Below are 22,442 nucleotides of genomic sequence, written 5' to 3'. Positions count from 1 at the left end.
TTAAAAACTAGTCGAATAGGCTAAGGCACGCTAGTACCTCATTGAAATAATTTCCAGACATCACAGACGTTCTTGGGCCTTTTGGTTTCTATACTTCCTAAATGACTTATAACCATTAAAATGGAACTTAAAAAAGTTTCTACACTTTCTGAAACTTATGTTAGTCTCTAGAATACGTCTTGGATTTTTTTAAGTGTTACACTGTATTTATTCCTCTTGTTTATCATTTGGAGCTTTCGTATAGCGACCCTATGTCATTTGACTTGGAAGGATTACGAGTTTTGTCGCTTGGTTCTTTGTTTGGTTTTTATGAGAATTTTAGTGTTTTAGATGTGGGGTGGAAGCGTTTATATTGTAAATGAGAGAAGAGAGTTGAGAGAGGGATGGAGTATATTTTATTAATGAAGCAAATGCTTCTTATATAGACGTTACAAACCGACTCTTACTATTTACACAGTAACTTGACTCTTACTATTTACACAGTAACTTGACCTTTACTATTCATGATTAGGACATTTACTATTCATGAATAGTAACCAAATAGTAACTATCACGACTTTTTCTACAAAATACAAAAAAGACACTATTTACTTTACGACTTTTTTACAAAAAACAAAATAAACTTTGGCCAAATGGCCGACATACTATTTCTACTTTATTTAATGGCCTTTACTTTTTTACATGTGGCCGACAATAATTATGACTAATTTACATATATTTTTATGTCTATCTTTATCTTCTTCTTCTCAGCTTACTCCAGTTGTACGTCTGGGATTATGTCATCACCTTGGTTGCACTTGGAACATATATGGTCTGGATATTTGTGTCCAATTAGCTTGCAATATCTTGTCATGAGTTCTTCGGAGATGAATCCTTGTTTTAGTGCTCTAGTTGTTGGAGTAGCTTCTGGTTTTAATAAAGATAAAATCCATTTCTGGACTTCCTCCATATCTGTTTGTCTTATCTCTCTTGAATTGGCATATATCATTAAGTGATCTCTTGAATAATAACTCCATATAGCATTTCCTTGTAGATAATTGTTAGCTAATTCTTGTATGATAGTTGATAATCCAATTATTCTTTTATTTGCATAAAAACTGGGTATCTCGATTTTTGGTATCTCTGGCTGTTGCCCTATGTCTTCCGGTATTATCATTTCTCGCGTTAATCCAATTTTCACTATCTGGATTATTGGTTTTATCTCATCATAAAGTATCTCAGCTGGTGCTGTATAAAATTTTATAAAAAATAAATTTCCTTTTGTAATTCTTTTATATATCAAAAAGGCTTTGTGTATCTCCGGGATTCCACTTATCTCTGTACCATCATATGTATATACGGTATTAAGTAATCCATAACTGTAACAAGTTTTAACTAGGTTTGGATTGGTTTTAGGTTGTGCGATTAACTTATTATAGCCTTGAAATTTTTGGGTTAAATAATCCTGGGTTTTTTCTGTGGTTGTGGTAGATTTGGGTTTAAGATTTAAAAAGTTTTGGATTTTGTATAGGTTTTCAATGTAAGTTTGGGATATATGGTTATATATTTTCTTTTCTTTGTGTAGGCTGGCTGCATATGTGGATGTTTGCGGTGCTGGGGTATCTACTATATGTGCTTTTGGAATAAATGGTTTTGTAAACAAGCTGTTTAAGTTTGTATTTTTTGATGTAGTTTTTTCCATAGCTGTTGTACTTGTACCTGCAATACTAGTAATGTTAATGTTATGGGTTTTAGGGAGTTTCCCAACGTCTCCTTCTAGCTCTGGATTTTTAGCGTCTTCCGATCGACGTAGCTCCGCATATTTATAGTCATGCTGCTGACTATTAGCTTTCAAATTTTGTAACTCTTTTCCCATACTATCCACCTTCATAGAAAGTGTAGTAATAGCTTTGAGTATTTCTTCTATTGTCTCTGGTTCAGTTTGAGTTCCTTTTTCTTGATAAATAGTCTGCGATAAGATTTTTGTCAGTCTTAATTACTTCAATTGTAAATGTAAAATTTAATATATTTAATACTAATCTCCTTATTTCTTTTGTTGTAACTGAATCTTCTAATTTTTTCGTTATCCACCATTTTACTTGTGTATTATCTGTTCTTACAATAAATTTATTGTAAACAATATATGGTTCAAATGCTAATAAACATTTATATAATGCGAATAATTCTTTTCTATTTATTTCCCATTTTATTTGTGCTTCTGTATAAGATCCTGAATAATATCTACAATGGTGTTCTATTTTTTCTTTTTCATATCTGTATTTTAAAACTCCTCCATAACTATGATCACTTGAATCTGTTTCAACAATATAAGTAAATATTTTATTTTCATCGGGAAAATATAATTTTGGTAATTTTTTACATAAATTTTTAATATTTCTTATATGTTCTTTATCTTTATTGTCAAAATGATATTCTACATCTTTTTTAAGTTTTTTATGTAGTGGTTTTAGGTGTTCTGCTAATTTTGGTATATATTCTCTTACCTGATTTACTAATCCTAGAAAAGATTGTAATTTCTTTTTTGTATCTATATTTTCATCAATTGTAATTATTTTTTGTACTATATGTGTTTGCATTTTTATTCCATTTTTATCTATTTGTATTCCTAGAAATTCTATCTGTGATTTCATTATTTCTGCTTTTCTTTTACTTAAGCTTATACCTGCATTTTTTACTATATGTATAAATTTTTCTAATAATTTTATATGTTCATCTTGTGTTCTAGAATATAACAATATATCATCTATGTATACAATACAATTTTCTAGCTGGTTAAAACAGTTATCCATAAAATGTTGGAATCTACCTGGTGCATTTTTATATCCAAAGGGTAAAACATTCCATTCATAGAAACCTTGTGGTACTGTGAATGCTGTTAATTGTTTAGATTCTTCTTCTAATTTTAAGTGGTAAAATCCTGATTTACAGTCAAATTTACTAAAATAGTTATATCCTTGTATTTGTCTTATTTTTAGTATTTTGTTTGGTATTGGATAATTGTATGTTTTAGTTTTAGCATTTAGATTACGATAATCTATAACCATTCTACTTTTACCTCTTTTTTGTTCACTGTGTTTTATAACTATAAATGCTGGACTTGTATGTTTACTATTACTCTTTTGTATGTAATTATTTTCTAATAATTCATCTATATGTATTTTAAATTCTTTTAAATCATCAAAGTTATATTTTAATGGTTTCTGTGTTATTATACTATTTTCATCTATTAATTCAATTTTTACTTTTGTCTTATGTTTTTCCCATCCTTGTAATGGATCTTCACTATATAATTGTTCTAATTGTTCATTAATTAATTTAACTTTGTCTATTGCAAATATAATAATTTCTAATTGTGTTATTTGTTTATTATTTATATTTTCCATTTGTTGGTTTATTTTTTCACTTCCTTTTATCCATTCCATAGGTTTTCTTTGTTTATTATTTACTCTTTTTGCTCCTATCTTATTTCCGCATGGTGTAGTAAGCCACCAATGTGTTTTTGTTATTATGTGTGGATAAAATCTATCTAGAAATGGCATTCCTAATAACATATCTTTTGTGGTAAATTCAAAATTATACATTTCTTCTATTGTTAGTATCTTATCCCATATTTGTATTTTTATATTTTTTGCTTTATATTTAATCATACTTCCTTCATTGTTAAATCCCGTTACTACCATAGGTGTTTTTAATTTTTCCCATTTATCTTCTGGTAAGCAATTATATTTACATATATTCGCTTCTGCTCCTGTATCTATCATAGGGGTATAATATCTGTTGTGATATCCTTCTATTATAATTTTTGCAAGTATAAATATTTTCATTAATCATTTTGTCCTTTTTATAATTATTTTCTTATTTTCACAGGTTATTGTTAATTGTTCATTTTCTATGTTGTATGGTTTAACTTTTTCTAACCATTTTATTCCTAATGTAATATTATGATTTCCTTGGTATATTTTGAATTGTATTACTAAGGGTATTCCTCCTATAATTATTTCTTTTTCTGTTGTTTCTTCATTTGTATTTACTATCTCACTAGGTAGTCCAGGGCATGTGTGTCCTGTTCTTATAATTTCTTCTTCTAATACTAACTCTCTTGTTATATAATTTTCTTCTTGTCCTGTATTTATTAAGATTTTGTATTTTCTTTGGTCCATTATTCCTGTTATAAAATAATGATACGGTGTTATTTCTTCTTTATCTAACAAGCTTTGTGGAATTTCATATTTTCTTTTAGATGTACTCATTCTTGATGAGGTAGCTCTTGTCAATGTATTTGGTACGCTTGAAGTGCTTAATCTTTCTTTTACTATTTCTAAATCTTCTTCTATATCCATTTCTTTATAGCTATAGTCATTATTGTCTATTACAGTAATTATTTTCTCAAAAGGGTTTTCTATTTTTATTTTATTAATTTTATTTCTTGCTGTTATTTTATGTTTTGTTGTTAATATATATAAATTTTTACATCTTGCTGTGAATAATTTGCTTCCTGGTGCTAGTTCTATTCCAGATATTTTCCAATATAAAACTAATGATCTATCTATATTTTTATCTGTTAATGATACTGTATAATTAGCACTTATTGTAAACTTAAATTTTTGATATATTAAGTTTCCTTTTACTGCACTAATTACGCTTTTTTCTATAGGGTGTACAATTCTATCATCTGCTAAATATATTTCTATAGGTGTATCTATTCCTTCTCTAAAACAAGCTTTTATTAATATTTCTGTTCCTCCTAAATGTACATATTTTATTGGTGTTTTAGCTTTTATATCTTGTATTTCTTTATTTATCATTCTTTTATTTATTATAGGTATGTATGCTTTTCCTCTTGTATATTTACAATCTATGATATGTTCTTTTTGACTAACTACATAGTATTCTTCTTTTTGTCTTTTAAACCAATTTCTTAAAATAGGTATTTCAAGTACTTTTTCAACACTTAAATCTAATTCTTTTCCTTTTATTTGTTCAAATATCGTATTATCAAATATAATTTTCTGTTCTGATGATTCTTCATCTTGATAATCTTCTTTAGATATTAATTTTATTTCATTTTCAGACATTATATTTCTTCATCTGTTTCGTTATTATCTAAGTTAATATTTTCTTCTTCATTCTCAGTTTCTATATCTGATATTTCATATATACTATCATTTTCACTTAATTCATAATCTATGTATTCTATTTGCATATATTTTTCATCATCTATGATTAATTCTGCTATCTGTTTTCTTTTTGGATTTTTAGGTAAATTACAGTTTTTAGCTATGTGTCCTATTTTTCCACAATTATAACAAGTACATTGGGATATCTTTCTTTTTGGTCTGTATGGTCTTTTTATTTTATAGTTTTTTACATAATATCTTCGTCTTGGTTGTTTATATTTATATTTAGTTTTATTTTTTCTATAATTTTTATATCTTTTGGATTTTTGTTTTTTAGTTGTGCATCCAAATTGTGGTGCCATTTTATTTTTACAACATGATAAATTTTTATTTAATACTTTTTCCATTTTTAGTTTTTCTTTTTGGTTTTCACATAATTGTATAAACCATTGATTTAAAAATTTTATTCTAGATCCTAAAGTATCTACCATTCCTTCATTATTCCAATCCTTTATTATGTTTGTACTAAATGGTTCTGGTAATTTTGTATAATATTGTTTTCTTATTTCTTTTGCTTCGTCTAAATTGTATTTAGCTTTGTAATAATATTCTTTAAATGCACAAGTATATTCTTCTAAGTAACACATTTTACATATAGCTAATTTTGTCATAAGTTGTCTATTTATTATTTTTTCTCTATTTTGTTCTCTTATATCTGTAGTCATACCTCCAAATTCATTTCTTATTGCTGATTCATATTTATCTAGTATATCTATATTTGTTGCTGATGCGGATCCATCCATTTTTTTATCATTTCTAAGTACTTCTAAACTTTCTGAGGGTAGATTTTCTATCCATAATCTTGTTGTTCCTACAAATGTTCTTTCTATATATCTTGGTGTTTTTGCTGTTTCTATTTTATTATCTATTAACTGTTTAGACATATTTCCTATCCATAATAATATTGCTTTATTTGTATCTGTGACACAGTCTAAATCTAAGAAATTATATTGTTCATTTACTGGTTTAGGTGTCCAATTTTTATTTAATCTATTGTTCCATATTGCATTATTTATATCCGGTTGTTGATAACTATAAATTGGTGGTGTCCTCCTAGGACTAACTCTAGGACTATTTCTGGGACTATTATCTGGGGTTTTAACTCTTGACGTACTAGGTTTATCCATATCTCCTACGTTTATTTCTAATTTTTTCGGTTTATTTATCTGTTCTAGTATTTCTGTATATGTTTCACTTATATCACTTATTTCTGATTGTTGGTCATTTTCATTTTCATCTATTTCATTTACTTCAATATTTTCATTTTGATCTTCATTTAATTTTTGTTCCATTTCTTTTATTTCATTTGTTAATTCAAGTTCTTTATTTTTTTCTTTTTCTTTTTGTTTATTTTCATATAATAATTTTAATCTAGCTAATTCTTTTTCTAATTCACTTATTCTTGTATTTTTTATTTCTTCTAAATGTTGTACTTCTTGCTTTGCTTGCGTTTTTATTTTTTCAATTTCTCTTGCTTTATCTATTTCTTCATTTTCTTTTGTTATTCTTATCATAGCTGTTAAACTATCTTCTAATTTTGCTGTTTCTTTTTCTAGCATTAAATATAAGTTATTTCCTATTTTCTTGTATCTTCTTCCTAAATTTGAAAATACTATTTTTATTATCATTCCATCTAGGTTTTCATATGTTTTTTCGTCTACTGCATACTCTTCTTTGTTCATTATGATCTATGTATTATATTATGTTGTGAGTCATATTCAAGACAATCTATTTCTAATTCTAACATTAATATAGCTTTTCTTTGTGCTAGTATTGATTTATTACATACTCCTGCTAATATATTTTCTTCTAACCTTCTTTTTCTATGTTGTAATTCTTGTTCTTTTTCATTTATTTTTTCCATTATTTTTTCTATTAATTGTTGTTTATATTCTTCTTTGTCCATATTGTTTTTTCAAATAGCAAACATATTTGTATTCTGTTTTTGAAATTATATTTATCAAATGGTCTTTTTTATCATTATCTGTTTTGACTAGTTGTGATAATTGATATTCTATATATAAGGATTTTAATTTCTTCCATATTTTTCGTACTTTTTTATCTATCTTAGTTTTTGTTATTTTAGTTTCTTTGCTTGGTGTTATATTATTCTTCATAAAATGTCTTTCTATAATATTCTTTTTTAAGTAGATCTAATCGTTGTATTTCATTAGCATTAGTTATAATATATTCTAGATATTCATTTTCTCGAGTTCTTAAATAACCAAATAAATTTTCAATTAGTAGTTTTTCATGTAGATCTATGTCTTCTATAGTTTGTACCCAATATTGTAAATATTCGTAATTTATCATTGATCTCTGAATATATCTATATCATCATATAAATCATATATGTCAAAATAAAATTCATCATAAAGTCTTTCTTGTATATCTAACTCAATCCAACCTTGGGTTGTTATTTCTATTATTTCATATGTTAATAATTTATTATAAATTTCTCTTTTTATATCAGTATTCAAGTTTTTTAGTATATAGAGTAGTAATATCTTATAATTGACATCATCGTTTAATAGGTATGTTTCCATTTTTATTATTTTCATTTTTCACTAAAATTTTATTCCTTCCAACCTCTTAATAAATTATACTTGCTTATTATGCAAAAATAATGATTTAATAATCATCTCGTCTGGTCACTACTACAGCTTTCTTCTTTGATTAGTTACCCTAACAGCGCCTCAACTCTGTTTACTCCCCTAAACGGCCTTTCTCTGCCTACCGGTTTCAACCTTAGGATGGCATAGTCTGGGCATACTTTTTTCAAGAATATTTCTGTAGCAAACTTTCTAAAGATGGTTATTAGAACATTATTTAAACATGATAAACAATTATAATTAACAAGAGATTTTCAGGAATAAATTAATTTAGCTACTCATGAATATAAAATGGTATACCTGTTCTTGTGGATTGTTTGTCATAGTTGATTTGTTTTCCATAATTATTTAATTATCTAGCTCTGATACCAATGTGGGGTGGAAGCGTTTATATTGTAAATGAGAGAAGAGAGTTGAGAGAGGGATGGAGTATATTTTATTAATGAAGCAAATGCTTCTTATATAGACGTTACAAACCGACTCTTACTATTTACACAGTAACTTGACTCTTACTATTTACACAGTAACTTGACCTTTACTATTCATGATTAGGACATTTACTATTCATGTTTTGTCAAAGTTCTTAAAGATGACCTCATAATCAATTTTTATGATTCCATCAGCTCTAGAAGGGTCATAATAGGCTAGTGGCATCGTCTACGTGAATCCTTAAGATTCGAATATGGCTATGTGGAATTATACATTTTAACTTTCAAGTTGAAGCCTAAGTTTTACTTTAGTCAATATTTTGGATAAACAGGCTCATATCAGAATTTTGTCAGCATAGTGAGCTCTGGAATGCCAAGTTTAGCCTAGAATGACCTTTCATCTAGGACCTACGGCTTAAAGGATAATTCTGAGCCCTTTGTTGAATTTTTCTTAAATAAATGGGATTTGGAACCCAATGTTCATCGAGAAGTCCTCAAATATATCTTTTTATGGTTCTGTTGAGTTCAAATTCTAATTATGAATGGGGTATCATCGTTAGTTTGCACTTACAGGGTTCTGAATGAGTCCTGGAACCTTGTTGAAGTTCGGGCTCTTAGCTCTTTTGCTGTCAGGTGAGGCATGCAACCGTTTGGGGACAGCAGGAGCCATGGTAGGCGCGTTCACAGACGGCATCTAGCACGCGATTTCTCCCGTTTAAACCCACGTTTATTGCAGTAAGCCATCTGGCCTATTTAAGACTTATCACGATCAACCCGAGTGATAAATTTAAAATTGCAATTTCTGTTTCATTTTAACTCTGATTTTTGTGACACAAAGTTTCACATGCTCCTTATTGTTGGAGCTACGTAGTGGAGTGAATGGAGTGTGTCGGTCACGTTCCGTTGAAGGTAAAAATTGTGCGAAGGCTTCTGCCTTCTCTCTTTTAATTTGAGTTTTTGTAGTGTTTTGTGTTTGCTGAATTTCAAGCCATGAATTTTTTTTCTATTTTTTATGTAAGTTCATGCATAGAAAGTGACCTTTTTGTGAAGTAAATTCAATAATTTCTAGCATAGATCCCACGACTATCGTTTGACTCTAAATATTTATTTGTCCCTATTTTGGGTGATTTTGGTGTCTAAACAAGAGTATCTTATTGTGATCCTATTTTTGATAGTGTGAAAGCATTTATAGTTCATTAAGAAGGGAAAAGATCGGACTTGTTATTTAGAGTGTGCACGATCATTCTACAGGCAGGCTATGACTTCGTTTCCAAACTGAGTTTGAATGTGTAAATTTATGACGAATATTACGAATAGGGGCGGTTATAGTTATGTTTTCTTTTATTCTTGGAAACCATGATCTAGGATTAATTACTGTTGTTTCAAGGGTAGTACTACGTTGGTGGAGGTTTGTATGTGTGTTGTAGCAGCTACACGACTTACTTGTTCGATTAGTTGTCTTTGGAGTATTTTTTTTACTAAGTCTAGGATAGACTAGTATTTCCTTAGACCCATGCACCTTGTGACTATGGTATGTCTCTAACATTGTTTTTGATGTACTAGGTCCTTGTAAAATGGAATAGCATACTTTAGTCTGCTCATATGAGCCTTAGCTTAGGTATTAGCATTGCTTATTACCCTTTCTGTCTTTTCTCCCTACTATGTGCCTCTAATTTGTTACTAGAGATTGTGCTTTGTCAGGATTGGAGTACTTTTGTATTGGACACTTTTGTGATATCTTCGGGAGTGGACATTGATCCAGGGTGGCTTGGAGCTAACTTGCTGTCACGCCCGGAGCCTACACCTTTGACGTGGTTGGCACTTGAAGACCATTATTGACCCCAAGCGAACCCTTGGTCTATCTTACTTAACTCAGCGGAAGACTATACTCATCTCATATAAAGAATTAAAAGCTTCATAAAATAACTTAAATAATTGTCCTGGCCAAAAGGGCACTAAGTCTCAACACTTGAACATATGAAATATAAAATAAATTAGACTCCGACATGGAACCCTAACTATCTATGAAGCCTTTACACTCACTAAGATTGATTTTGGGACAAACCCCACAATACCCTAATGAACTAAGCTAGAAAATCAATAAAAAGGGATGTCCTCCAGAATGCAAGGAGGCTCATCGAGTGAATGTGGAGTGTTAAACTAGATCAATCGTGCGCTGTGTGTTGATCCTGGTTACCTGCATTTGTATTATGAATTGGCATCAGCACATTGAATGTATGAGTATGTGAGTTGGAATGCTAAACGACCACTTAAGCTTGATGGGATTAAAATGAACTTACCTTGGCTCTACTCAACTCAAGACTATGCTTAACTCGAAGTATGTATATAAAGATATTTAAAAAACATGGAATATATAAAAATCTTGTAAAACAATAAAACAACTTAGTTCGTAAAACAAATGTAATGATAACACAATTTTACTTATATATAAAAGTAAATCGACAACCATCACTTTGAGCCTAAGTGATGATACAATGTTTTAACTCACGTTTCCCAAGAACCATCCTATACCTTGCCATCAGTATAGGACCTTACTTAGCTCAGTGGATCCACTAGATTATTTACGTGATCTTCTAAAAAGTATGACCCGCCAATTCCCATGATGGCTTCATGGTTTACATAGAGACTTGAGTTAGTATAAACTCTTATCACCATATCGGTTCTCAATACTACTCCCAAAAATATACTTTAGCTCATACTTTTAATAAAACTTTCTTACTTTGGATTGAGATAATTTACACAACCCTTTAGGTTTAAGAAGCTCCTTTTGGAATCAATGTTCCCCTTTTTGTTCAAAACTCTTGTGGAACTCTTAGTTCCCCTTATTACTTAAATGTGAAACATTTATAAACCTATAGGGAATACCTATTCCCCTTATAAATTTTGAGAAATGAACTCAACTCTTACTCTTTACTTAATTTGAACTTAACTCTTAGTGAATACTTAGTTCCGTTATAGCTTTTGAGAATTTAACTCAAATCTTTACTCTTTAATCAAATTGTAACTTGAGACTTAAAACAAATTTAAAATGATTGTTTAAGACTCCTTTGAAACTTTAAGAACTTACTTTGACTTGATTTTTAACTTTTAAACTTGACTCCAAACATTTGTGACCTGGATATTAAATTTCCTTGAATTAAATTATCAATTTAAGGATCATGATCTCATGTTTATGGATAATTTCATGATGTTTAGATGTACTTTAGAGTTTTGTAATAAATTAGGAATGATATATACATCACTTAGGAACTTTTAAGAAAAGATAGGGAAAGAACGAGGTCTCCAAAACCTATTATTTCAACTTCTTAGCTTCTTCCTAGCTATCTCAATTAGAGAGATTTTGCACTTGAGATCCTTTTTGGAGTCGATACTTCCACACTCTTTATAGATGGAGGATGCTGCCCTTGGGAGTCGGCTGACTGACTGGGTGTCCTGAATGTATAAGATCCTCTAAGAAGTTGACATGATCCCAAGGCACTCTTGCTAGTTCTGAAGTTTACGCCCTTAGAGTGGATTTTATTCTTGGGAAGCCTTGGTTTATAGTCACTCTCTCTTGTTAGGTAGGGAGTTAGGTGGTTGAGTTGATTGTGACTCTTGTTATATGGTCTAGGAGATGATTGGTTCTTGAATTCCAATCTTGATTACTCTTCTTTCTTGTAGTCTTAGTTACTCTGTGTACCTCTTGGGCTTATGGGGATCCGTTAAGATTTTATTTAAACTTGCACACGAATGTAACTTCGGGCTTACGGGGTCCAGTTAGGTTTAGTTTAGTTGTACTAAGATATACTTTTAGTATTCTCGCGTGCCTACTTTTCATATCCTCTTTGCCTCTGTTTTTGTACAAATTCTATCTTTTTAATTGTATTTACCTTTCTTATTTGATCAGCCTACGAGGCATTTTAAGTACCTTGTTTTGGTACTTATTCTACACTATGCATTTTTTTTATTCTAGTCTAGTGCTAGCTACAAGCAGTGATCGTCGTGTCATCTTTAGCAGCTTGGGAATGTCAGAGACGAGGGTGAGCATATGGTGCTCTGGATCAACCTGTCTCCTTTTTTATATATGTTAGCTTGTCATTTTGCCTTTGATATCGCTTGTTGAGGTCCACTTTTTGGACATGTATTTATTTTTTTTAAACAACTTTATACTCGGGACTCTAGGTTCTTGGAGGGTATCAATTGTATATATTCTTGGGTTTGCTTTCCATTTCAGCCATTTATTATTGTTAGCAGTATTTTTTTTGTAATTTTACCACTGTACTCACTAGTTGTCATTTTCAGCACAGGTCGGCTTAGCTATTGGTGGGTTTTAATAGGTACTATCATGGATCAGGGAGTTGCATCATGACAGAACATGGTAATTGTATGGTATTTGAAAGTTTTTAAACCATAATTTTGATATTCGGTTATTAAAACATTATATAATTACCATACCAATTGAATTCAGTATGGTTCGATACTTTCAAGTTTGGTTTTGGTATGCCACGGTATGGTAAACAAGTAATGTTAGTTTCTAGTTTTAACTTCCTCTTTTTTTATGGACTCTGTCCATTCATGAATCTATTATTATTGTTCATCTCATTCTCTTAGCCTTTGTTCTAAAAAGTAATATTCTTTAACCACACCCCGGATTTGGTTATTCATAGTTCTTTTCTTAGAACATTTAACCTGACAATGTCCTAGGAATTTACAGGTTAATCCATCGATACTTTTAAGAAGCTAAGAGACTAACCATATACTAAGTAATATAGATTCATGATGATATTCATAAATTTACATGAATTTATCAAATAATTAACATTTTATAAACACACATAATTTACATATATGGGAAGTTTACTAGAAACTAAAATATGAAAACTTACATTATTTAGAACAGAGTGAAGTTTCCCTTTCGGGAAACCCGAAAAGCTTCCAGACTTTACTTAAAACAAACTTTTAGAATAAAGAACTGAAATCTTTACTACAATTTAAAAGATAATTTTAAAGAGAAAAGGGGTTGTTTTGAGGATTTTGAGAGAGTTTTTTGTTGTGGTTGTCTTAGCCTTTTTCGCCTTCTACCTTTTCTTGTCTTGATAATGCTTGCTTTTATAGATATCTTCGGACTTCAAACTTCGGATTTCAAATGAAAAAGGAATCTTATCATCTCAGCCGGGTACACATCTGGGCCCCATCGTCACATGAAATAATGTTCTTTTCTTGCATTATTGTCCTTGTAGTCTGGTATCTGTCTGTCAATACTTATCTCTTATCTCTTACCTATACATTATTTTTATTTTTCAAGTAAAGACGCGTCCCAAAAGTTTTTACACATGTGTGGTAGTGAGTAAAGTGGGACTCACATTTTTTGACAAAAGAGGCATTCCTCTTTAGAACTATAATAATAATAGAGATTTTTTTTAAGTATCTAAATTTGTAATGCAATTAAATCAAAACACATACCAGAGTCATCATCATTTGGGTCTTGAGCAAATTGCATTGAGTCTGAAATATTATCTGAATTATTTGGGCTTGAAACAGAATCTTGTCTTGGGCTTTGTATTGGGCTTGGGTTTATATGTTTATCTTTTTCTTGTTTTTGTTTTAAGTAATTTTTCTACGGTTTGGGTTATAAGGGATTCTAGATCTTTATTTTTTTGGGATTTTTTTATTTTTTGTCTAATAGTCTGGTTAAATGAAAGAGGTAACCTTCTTCTGGAAGATGAACCTTCATCCTTTTCACTTTTTGTCAAAGTGACAGCCATCAACGGGTTTGAGAAGTCTTTACCGGCTACCGTTTGAACCGGACTAGCTGTATCTTCATCCGATACAGTGGATTTCTTAGCATTCAGTGGGGAATGCACACCCATCTCATCCATTTTTATTTGGGATGGAAAATCCTGTATATCTGTCTGAGTTTGTACATCTTGTTTAGTATTACCTTTGTTTTCCATTCTTTGGAGTCTTTCTCTGAGCTTGGCATTTTCTTGCATTAGGGCTTCATTTCTCAAATTTAGCCTTTTCAATGCTTCGGTCATGGATGAGCAATGATCACAAAATATTACTTTATCTGTGTCTTTTTGGATGTTGTATTGTGGAGTTTTATCTGGGTTTTGTCTAAGGGCTGGAGAAATATAGTAATTTGGCCCTAATATTCCTCTAGCATAGTCTAAAGCTTCTGTAAAATCATTAAAACCTTTAAAAAGAGGTTTTTGAAAACCTTTAATAGAGTCTAAAACTTCTATCCATGTCTGAAAAACACCATTTGTTTTACCATGAATTACTACATAATATTTAAATCTATTTTCTTTATTTTTACTAGTAAAATAATATCCTAAAGCATTTAAAACTACAATTACATATTTAGTGTCTTTTTTATTATGAGCTATCCATATATTGTCTATGAGGCGTGTTTGTTGTTTGTCTAATTGACTGTTAGATAAATGTCTGAATGTCCAGTTAGACGGCTCGTATGCTATTAAATTTTGTTGTCCAAACTGCAGTCTTTCTATTCTAACATCATCAATTTTATCTAGAGGTTTAAAATACAAATTTGCTAACATTGTCTGTTTGTAAGAATCTGCCAAACCTGAGGTTGAAGGTTGAACCCTTTTACCTTTGTCTGATAGTAGAGGTCTCATTCTGTAAAATTTAAACTTTGATCAGTAATCTACTTAGTTGATCTGCAATACTATTATCATTTCCCTTGATATGCTCAAAAATTATAGAATGATAAATTGATATAGTATCTAAAAAATTTAGCCATCTTCTTCTACTACTAGTTTTATCATTAATTTTTTGATGAAATTTTACTATAGCTTCACAATCTGTTCTTATCAATATTTCTGGTTTATTTAGAATATAAATTCTAAAACTATTTAAACCATATATTACAGCTAAAATTTCAACATCTATACTAGCTTTATTACCCTTTTCTTTGAATTTTCCACTTTGATAAGCACATATTTTTTCTTCTTGTTTAGAACTGTATTTTTGTGGTCTTGATTTTAATACTGCACCCCATCCCTCAAAACTTCCATCTGTCTCTATTATTAAATAGTCTTATTCTAATGGCATATTAAGATCGGGAATATTTTCAATTTTTTCTTTTATTTTTTGTACTAATTTTATGTATTCAATATTAAAATTTCTTTGTCCCTTAGTTCCTGTCTTAGAGTATAATGGTCCTGCTATTTTTCCTAAATCTTTAATAAAAGGTCTTGCATAATTAATTATACCTACAATTTTTTGTAAATCTTTTAAATTATTTAATTTATCTGGCATATCTAGAGCTTTTTTAGCTATCTGAGGTTGTAGTTTAACCTTTCCTTCTCCTAAAATAATCCCTAAAATATTTATATAGTTTTTACATAATTATATTTTCTTTTTGCTAATTAATATTCCATTATTAACAAATAGTCTAAAAACAGTTTGTAAATGTCCTAAGTGTTCTTTAATATTTTTACTAAATACTAGAATATCATCTACATATACTAAAACAAATTTTTTATATTCTCCAAATGTTTGATCCATTTTTCTCTGGAAGATTGGAGGTGCGTTTTTTTTAACCCGAATGGCATAACTAACCATTCAAAATGTCCTTCAGGACAGGTAAAAGTTGTCCATTCTATACTATCTGGGTGCATTTTTATCTGCCAATATCCTGACCTACAATCAAATTTGCTAAAAACTGTTTTTCCTTGAATTCTATTTATTAATTCTGTTTTGTCAGGTAATTTATAACCATCAGTTCTAGTATTATCATTTAGTCTTTTGTAATTTATAACCATTCAAGCTTTTCCTCTAACTATTTCACTATGATTTCTTACCATAAATGCAGTAGATCTATGTTTTGAAGTAGATCTTCTTACTACTCCTATTTCTAATAGTTCTTTAATTTGTATTTTAAAATCTTCTTGATCTTGATTTGTAGCTTCCATTGAGGCTGTTTTTATTATATATTCTGGGTTTATTATATCTAACATGCATACTATTTGATTATTGTCCCAATGTTTTAAAGGTTTTTCGCCTATTATTTCTATTTGATCTAAAAAATTTACTATATTATCAAGATCTCGTTGGTTCTTTATTTGTCCTATTTGCTGAATTTCTGTCTTAAAATTATATAATTCTGTTTCTATTTCTATTAGAACATAGTTTTTATTAACTATGTCTTCTTCTTTATCTATCTCTAGTATATTCTCGTATAATGTATTACATTCCGTTTTAGTACATTGTATATTATTTTCACAATTCTCGCAACATTTTTCTTTATGTCTTACTTTAGTGTCAATTTTATTAGTTAAGACTGAAGTATAAGTAATGTTTTTCATGAAAAGTATCCCATCTTTTGTTATTAATGTTCCTCCTTTATTGTATAGTATAAAATCTAATTCTAACACAAAATCTACTCTTATATCTAAATCTCGTACCCATATCTTATCCATCTTATAGGTAGGTTTATAGAATTTTGAACAAGTATTTGAAAAACTTATTTGGGCTTTATCTATATAATATCTATATATATTATGTGTTCCATCCATTTGCATAGCTGCAAGTGGTTTTTTCTAAAGTTTTTATTAATTCTGGAGGTACAATTTTTTTTATTTAAAATACGTTTGGTACATCCTGAATCTATTAATGCTAAAGTCTCTATTTCATATTTTTCAATTTGAAGTTTTGCTAATATTTTAACAGTATGTATATTTTTATCTTCATTACATATTAAAGTATTAGATTCTTCATTCATTAATTCTTGATTATCTAGTTGTAGTTCTTGTTCAACATTTTTTCCTTCTCTAATCTTACTATTCTTTCTTCTAATTCTTTAACTTTTGCTTCTAATACTAATACTTTTAAATTTATTAGAGGTTCATTTGTATGTAGCTCTTTTCTTTTCTGAGTTATTACTCCTAATTGTGTTTCTATACAACTTATACATCCTTCTATAAAACATTTATTACATTTAGCTCTTTTATATTTACTTGGATACCATTTACACCAATTACATGGATTACTGTCTAATCCTGTATCTTTTTCAAAATTATGTTCACATTCTATTATATTCATAAAATTAATTTTTAGGTCATCTATATTTAAATTTTCTATTCCTATTTCATTAGTTAATTCTTCTCCTTCTGAATTAGAAGAATCTTCTTCTTTGTTATTCTCGTCTATATCAATTCTTATGACAGAGTAGATGCTTTCATTATCTGACATATATTCATCTACATTTAATAATGCTTCGTTAAATTCTTCTACTAATTGAGCATTTCTAGTCTTAGCATTATATCTTTTAGGACAAGAATTTGCTAGATGTTCTATACTTCCACATGTAAAACATTCTAATTTATTTTTATAATTTCTAGCTGTTCCATATTTTCTATCATGTCTATCTCTATTCAAATATGGTTTTCTAGCTGAAGATTTTCTAAGAAAATATCTTTTTTTATTATATCTCTTATTGTTTTGTGGGTTATATTTCTTATACTTTTTCTTTTATATTGATTTGTATCATAATTTTGGGTTGTATATATTATATCTTTACAGAAATTCATTTCATTTTGTTTTAATTGTTTTTGTATTTGTAAATTAGTACATTTTTCTTGTAATATTTCCATTATATTTTGTATTCTATGTCCTATTGACCACTTTGCTTGAGGGTTTTGTGCTACTCCTTCTCTTTTAGTCCTTCTTTCTTCTATTTCTCTTCCTAAAGCTCTTGGTAGTTTGTTAAATAAGTTTTTACCTAAGTCTTGGTCAAAGGCATTTCCACTAATTGTACAATAATAGAAATAATCATTTAAAAATTTCTTTATATAATACCAATTACTTATACTTAATTGTTCTAGTTTTATTACTGCATTTCGTTGTAAGGCTACTAATCCACTATTTGGGTCTTCTCCTATTATTAATGTATGTATTTTATTTGTAAAATTATATGGGTTTGGTCCTAATGATACTAAATACTGAAATTCTGATGGGAATTTTACTTTATAAGNAATTCTGATGGGAAATCTACTTTATAAGATTCCCATAGAGCTTTAGTTGATTCTCCTAGGAATGTTTCTAAGTATTTATACATGGTTTCAGCATCAGTCTCTGTATAATTTTTTGTAAAATCTGCTACTACTATTCCTTTCCATAAGTCTATTACTGAATTCCATCTTTGTGGATCATGTGCCGCTATATTTAAAATTTTTCCTTTACTTCCTCCTTCTTGGAGTATTATTGGTTCTTCTATAGGCATTCTTTTTCCCATAGGTTTAACTTCTGTTATTGGAGTATCTCCTTGTCTATATACTCTTCTACGTGATATATTTCCTGTGCTATTATCTGCAGTATATCCTTGTTCATTTGTTCTTTGGAATGGACTACTAGAACTTGCTGTTTCCATTAATTCTTTTTGACTTAGTATAGATTCTAACTCAAATATTTCACTATCATTAACTTGTATTTGCGTCATTATATTATTACTTTTTTCTATTTTATCTTGTAAACTCTTTCTAATCTATATCCTTTATTATCAGTTCTTTGTTCACATATTTTAAAATGAGATATTGTTTGTTCTAAATTTAAGTCTTTTAATTTACATCCTTTGCATGTAAATAATCTATTCTTATTGTTTTTACTTATTTCTTTGGCTTTTTCTATAGCCAAATCTACTGCAAAATCTTCTTCTAATATTATTTCTATATTCATTCCTTATAAAGGCATTTCTTCTACAACACTTTCTTCTTCAAAGTCTTTTTGAGCTTCATAATTGTAATCTATAAATCTAATTGAAGGTTCTCCTTTATAATTTGTATATATTAAATGAGCATCTGGTATTGATGCTTCTTTTACTTTAAAATCTTCTAGTTTCCATTCTAACCTGCATATTCTTCAGGACTTGTTTTTATAGGTTTTATTAATTTTATCCCTTTATTTCCCATTACTTCTACTACATCTTTTATTTGTAATTTAAATCTAGTGTTACTATTATCTGTCATTTTTCCTAAAAATCCTACACACATTAATAAATTCTTTCCACAATGCATCTCTTCATATCCTTTAGTTTGTATTCCTATTCTTATTTTGTTTCCAAATTCATTTAAATTCATCATAAAATCTGGACTTATGTAGAAAATTCCTCCATTATTAGTCATATCTTTTTCTGTTAATCCTATAATTGCCTTTTTTATGTCTGACCATCTATTATCATATATTGTAATTAATGTCTTTGTTCCCAAGTTTTTTCCAGTTAATCCTTTAATTCCCATAACTATTAATCCTATATGCATTAAGTCTTTTTTAACAAGTTTTACTTCTTTTACAGATTCAACGTTTATGAGTGGTAGAGATACAAAACTTTTTCCTAATACTGATAATTGTTCTTCTCTATAATGTCTATATAGTTGAGATTTTGAGTTTGTATTATATAAAACTTTTGGGTTTAATAAATTTAATTGATTTTGTTGAAAGATTTGTATATCTTTGTCTGTATCTATTATTTCTTCTAATTGTTGATTATTTTCTTCCTTTGTCTTTCTATTAAATATTCTTGTCAAAAAATTATTGCTTATCATATTCTGGGAGTAACTTGGTCTTGGTCTTTCTTGTCCTTTATCTCTTTGTCTAGTTGGAAAAATATCCATTTTTTCTGTTTTTAATTATTTTTTATTTTTGAGGAGTAATTTCTATTTTATTTAACTTTTCTATTAATTCTTCTATTCCGGTTGTGTCTATATTTTTGCTTTCTAATCTTTTTTAGAGTTCTTATCTATTTAATTATGTAGTTGTAGTAAAAGTGCTATTATTATATTGTTCTGTTGTGTAATAATTTGATCTAATTTTGAAGGTGGATTAAATTCTTTATAATCTTATATGTTGTAATTCCCATTTTAAAGCATTTATATATTCTTCGTTATTTATAATTTTTTCGAAATAAAAGGCGTTTGGTATAAAAAATTCGTTTTCGTATATATATATATATATATATATATGCTTCTATAGATTTTTCTATTCTCTGTAATCTTTTCTTTTCTTCTATATCTCTATATAATATCCAAAGTTCAAATCTTATACTTCTAGGAAATGGAAGATTTCTCATTAAGTATTTATGATTGAAATATTTCTAGATCTAAGATGTTTTATTAATTTTTGTTCTAAGTTTCTAGCTAAGAAACATATATAATCTAATTTATTAGTTATTTCCTTTTTAAAGCTTGTAATTTTTAGGTCTTTTAGTAATATATCTGCTTTTACATATAAGTCTTGCAATTCTCTTTTAGCCTTTTTATATTCTCTAGTATTTTTATATGGTCTTCTCATATATTATCCTATAGAATTATAGTAATAAGGATTATTTTAAATTATTTTAATTCTTTCTCTTACTTCTTTTATTTGAAACTCTATTTGGTTTAATTCTTCACTAATTTGTTATTGAGATTGTCTAAGAGTTTCCCTAAGTGTCTTTACAGAGTTTTTATATCTATAGGTTAGAGATAATTTTAATTTTAATGTAAATAAATGGCTTTCTAAGGATTTTTTATATAATCTAACTATTTTTGAATGTTGTCTATTATAAAACAAAGTTCTATGGTAAGCAAATGTTTTTCTAAAATAATAATCTTTTTTCATATAAGGTCTTTTAGATCTAAGGCTCTGATACCAAAATAATTATCTTTCAATAGTGTGATTTTTTCAATAAATTTGTTAAACTTTTAATGTTGTACAATCCTACTCAGTACTCCTTCACTCTCTTGTTCTATTATGTAATTATCATGTTAGTTTCTAGTTTTAACTTCCCTTTTTTTTTCTACTTCTGTTAATTTTTTTTTATGGACTCTGTCCATTGATGAATCTATTATTACTGTTCATCTCTTTCTCTTAGCCTTTGTTCTTAAAAGTAATCTTCTTTAACCACACCCCGGATTTGGTTATTCATAGTTCTTTTCTTAGAACATTTAACCTAATTGTACAATAATTACATACAGAAGACGCTCAATATAATACTTTAATAGATTTGATAATCAATCTCAGTGAAAAAATAAAAGAATCAAACAACAAAATTATAAAAATATTAAGTGAACAAGAAGAAACGCAAAATAAACAAAAACAACTCTTTAGTAAGATAGAAAATAATTTAGATTACCTTAAGGAACAAGGAGTAGATTTAAGTAGAAAATTAAACGAGTTAAAAAATAAATCTAAAGAAGAAATTACTAATACATTAATAATAAAAATACAAGAAATAAAAACAGAATTAGCATCAATAAAAGAAATAGTTCTTTCATGATAGATTTAGTAGAGTCAGAGACACATAGAGAAGCAATAAAACTAATAGAAAAAGGAATAGTCCTTCCATTAGATTATAAAGAATTTAATGCACCTTCAAAATCAGATCAACTTATTATACAATAGAACAATATAATAATAGCACTTTTACTACAACTACATAATAAAATAGATAAGAACTCTAAAGAAAGATTAGAAAGCAAAAATATAGACACAACCGGAATAGAAGAATTAATAGAAAAGTTAAATAAAATAGAAATTACTCCTCAAAAAGAAGAAATAATTAAAAAACAGAAAAAAATGGATATTTTTCCAACTACACAAAGATATAAAGGACAAGAAAGACCAAGACCAAGTTACTCCCAGAATATGATAAGCAATAATTTTTTGACAAGAATATTAAATAGAAAGACAAAGGAAGAAAATAATCAACAATTAGAAGAAATAATAGATACAGATAAAGATATACAAATCTTTCAACAAAATCAATTAAATTTATTAAATCCAAAAGTTTTATATAATACAAACTCAAAATCTCAACTATATAGACATTATAGAGAAGAACAATTATCAGTATTAGGAAAAAACTCTGTATCTCTACCACTCATAAACGTTGAATCTGTAAAAGAAATAAAACTTGTTAAAAAAGACTTAATGCATATAGGATTAATAGTTATAGGAATTAAAGGATTAACTAGAAAAAACTAGGGAACAAAGAAATTAATTATTTTTTCAATAAATTCGTTAAACTTTTAATTTTGTACAATCCTACTCAGTACTCCTTCACTCTCTTGTTCTATTATGTAATTATCATGTTAGTTTCTAGTTTTAACTTCCCTTTTTTTTATGGACTTTGTCCATTCATGAATCTATTATTACTGTTGATCTCTTTCTCTTAGCCTTTGTTCTTAAAAGTAATCTTCTTTAACCACACCCCGGATTTGGTT

General features: G+C 28.4%; 1 protein-coding gene across 1 annotated transcript; it reads right to left on the bottom strand.

Moving 5' to 3' along the window:
* Window positions 1-372: 372 nt before the first annotated feature.
* On the bottom strand, window positions 373-8,352 carry LOC107019480. Its single transcript, XM_027917341.1, has 2 exons — window positions 8,090-8,352; window positions 373-1,948 (listed from the first exon to the last, which is right to left on the bottom strand). The coding sequence occupies exons 1-2, from the start codon at window positions 8,129-8,131 to the stop codon at window positions 752-754; spliced, it is 1,239 nt and encodes a 412-aa protein (XP_027773142.1). The 5' UTR covers window positions 8,132-8,352; the 3' UTR covers window positions 373-751.
* Between the last annotated feature and the right edge of the window lie 14,090 nt (window positions 8,353-22,442).

Source organism: Solanum pennellii, chromosome 5 (assembly GCF_001406875.1).
Source record: "Solanum pennellii chromosome 5, SPENNV200".
NCBI lineage: Eukaryota > Viridiplantae > Streptophyta > Magnoliopsida > Solanales > Solanaceae > Solanum > Solanum pennellii.
This window is presented reverse-complemented; position numbering and strand designations above follow the sequence as displayed.

Bases quoted from the DNA above. Each gene is read 5' to 3' on its own strand.
- LOC107019480 (XM_027917341.1), bottom strand. From the start codon at position 8,131: ATGGAAAACAAATCAACTATGACAAACAATCCACAAGAACAG. The intron at 1,949-8,089 runs GTATACCATTTT...ATCTTATCGCAG, and splicing joins CAAACAATCCACAAGAACAG to ACTATTTATCAAGAAAAAGG.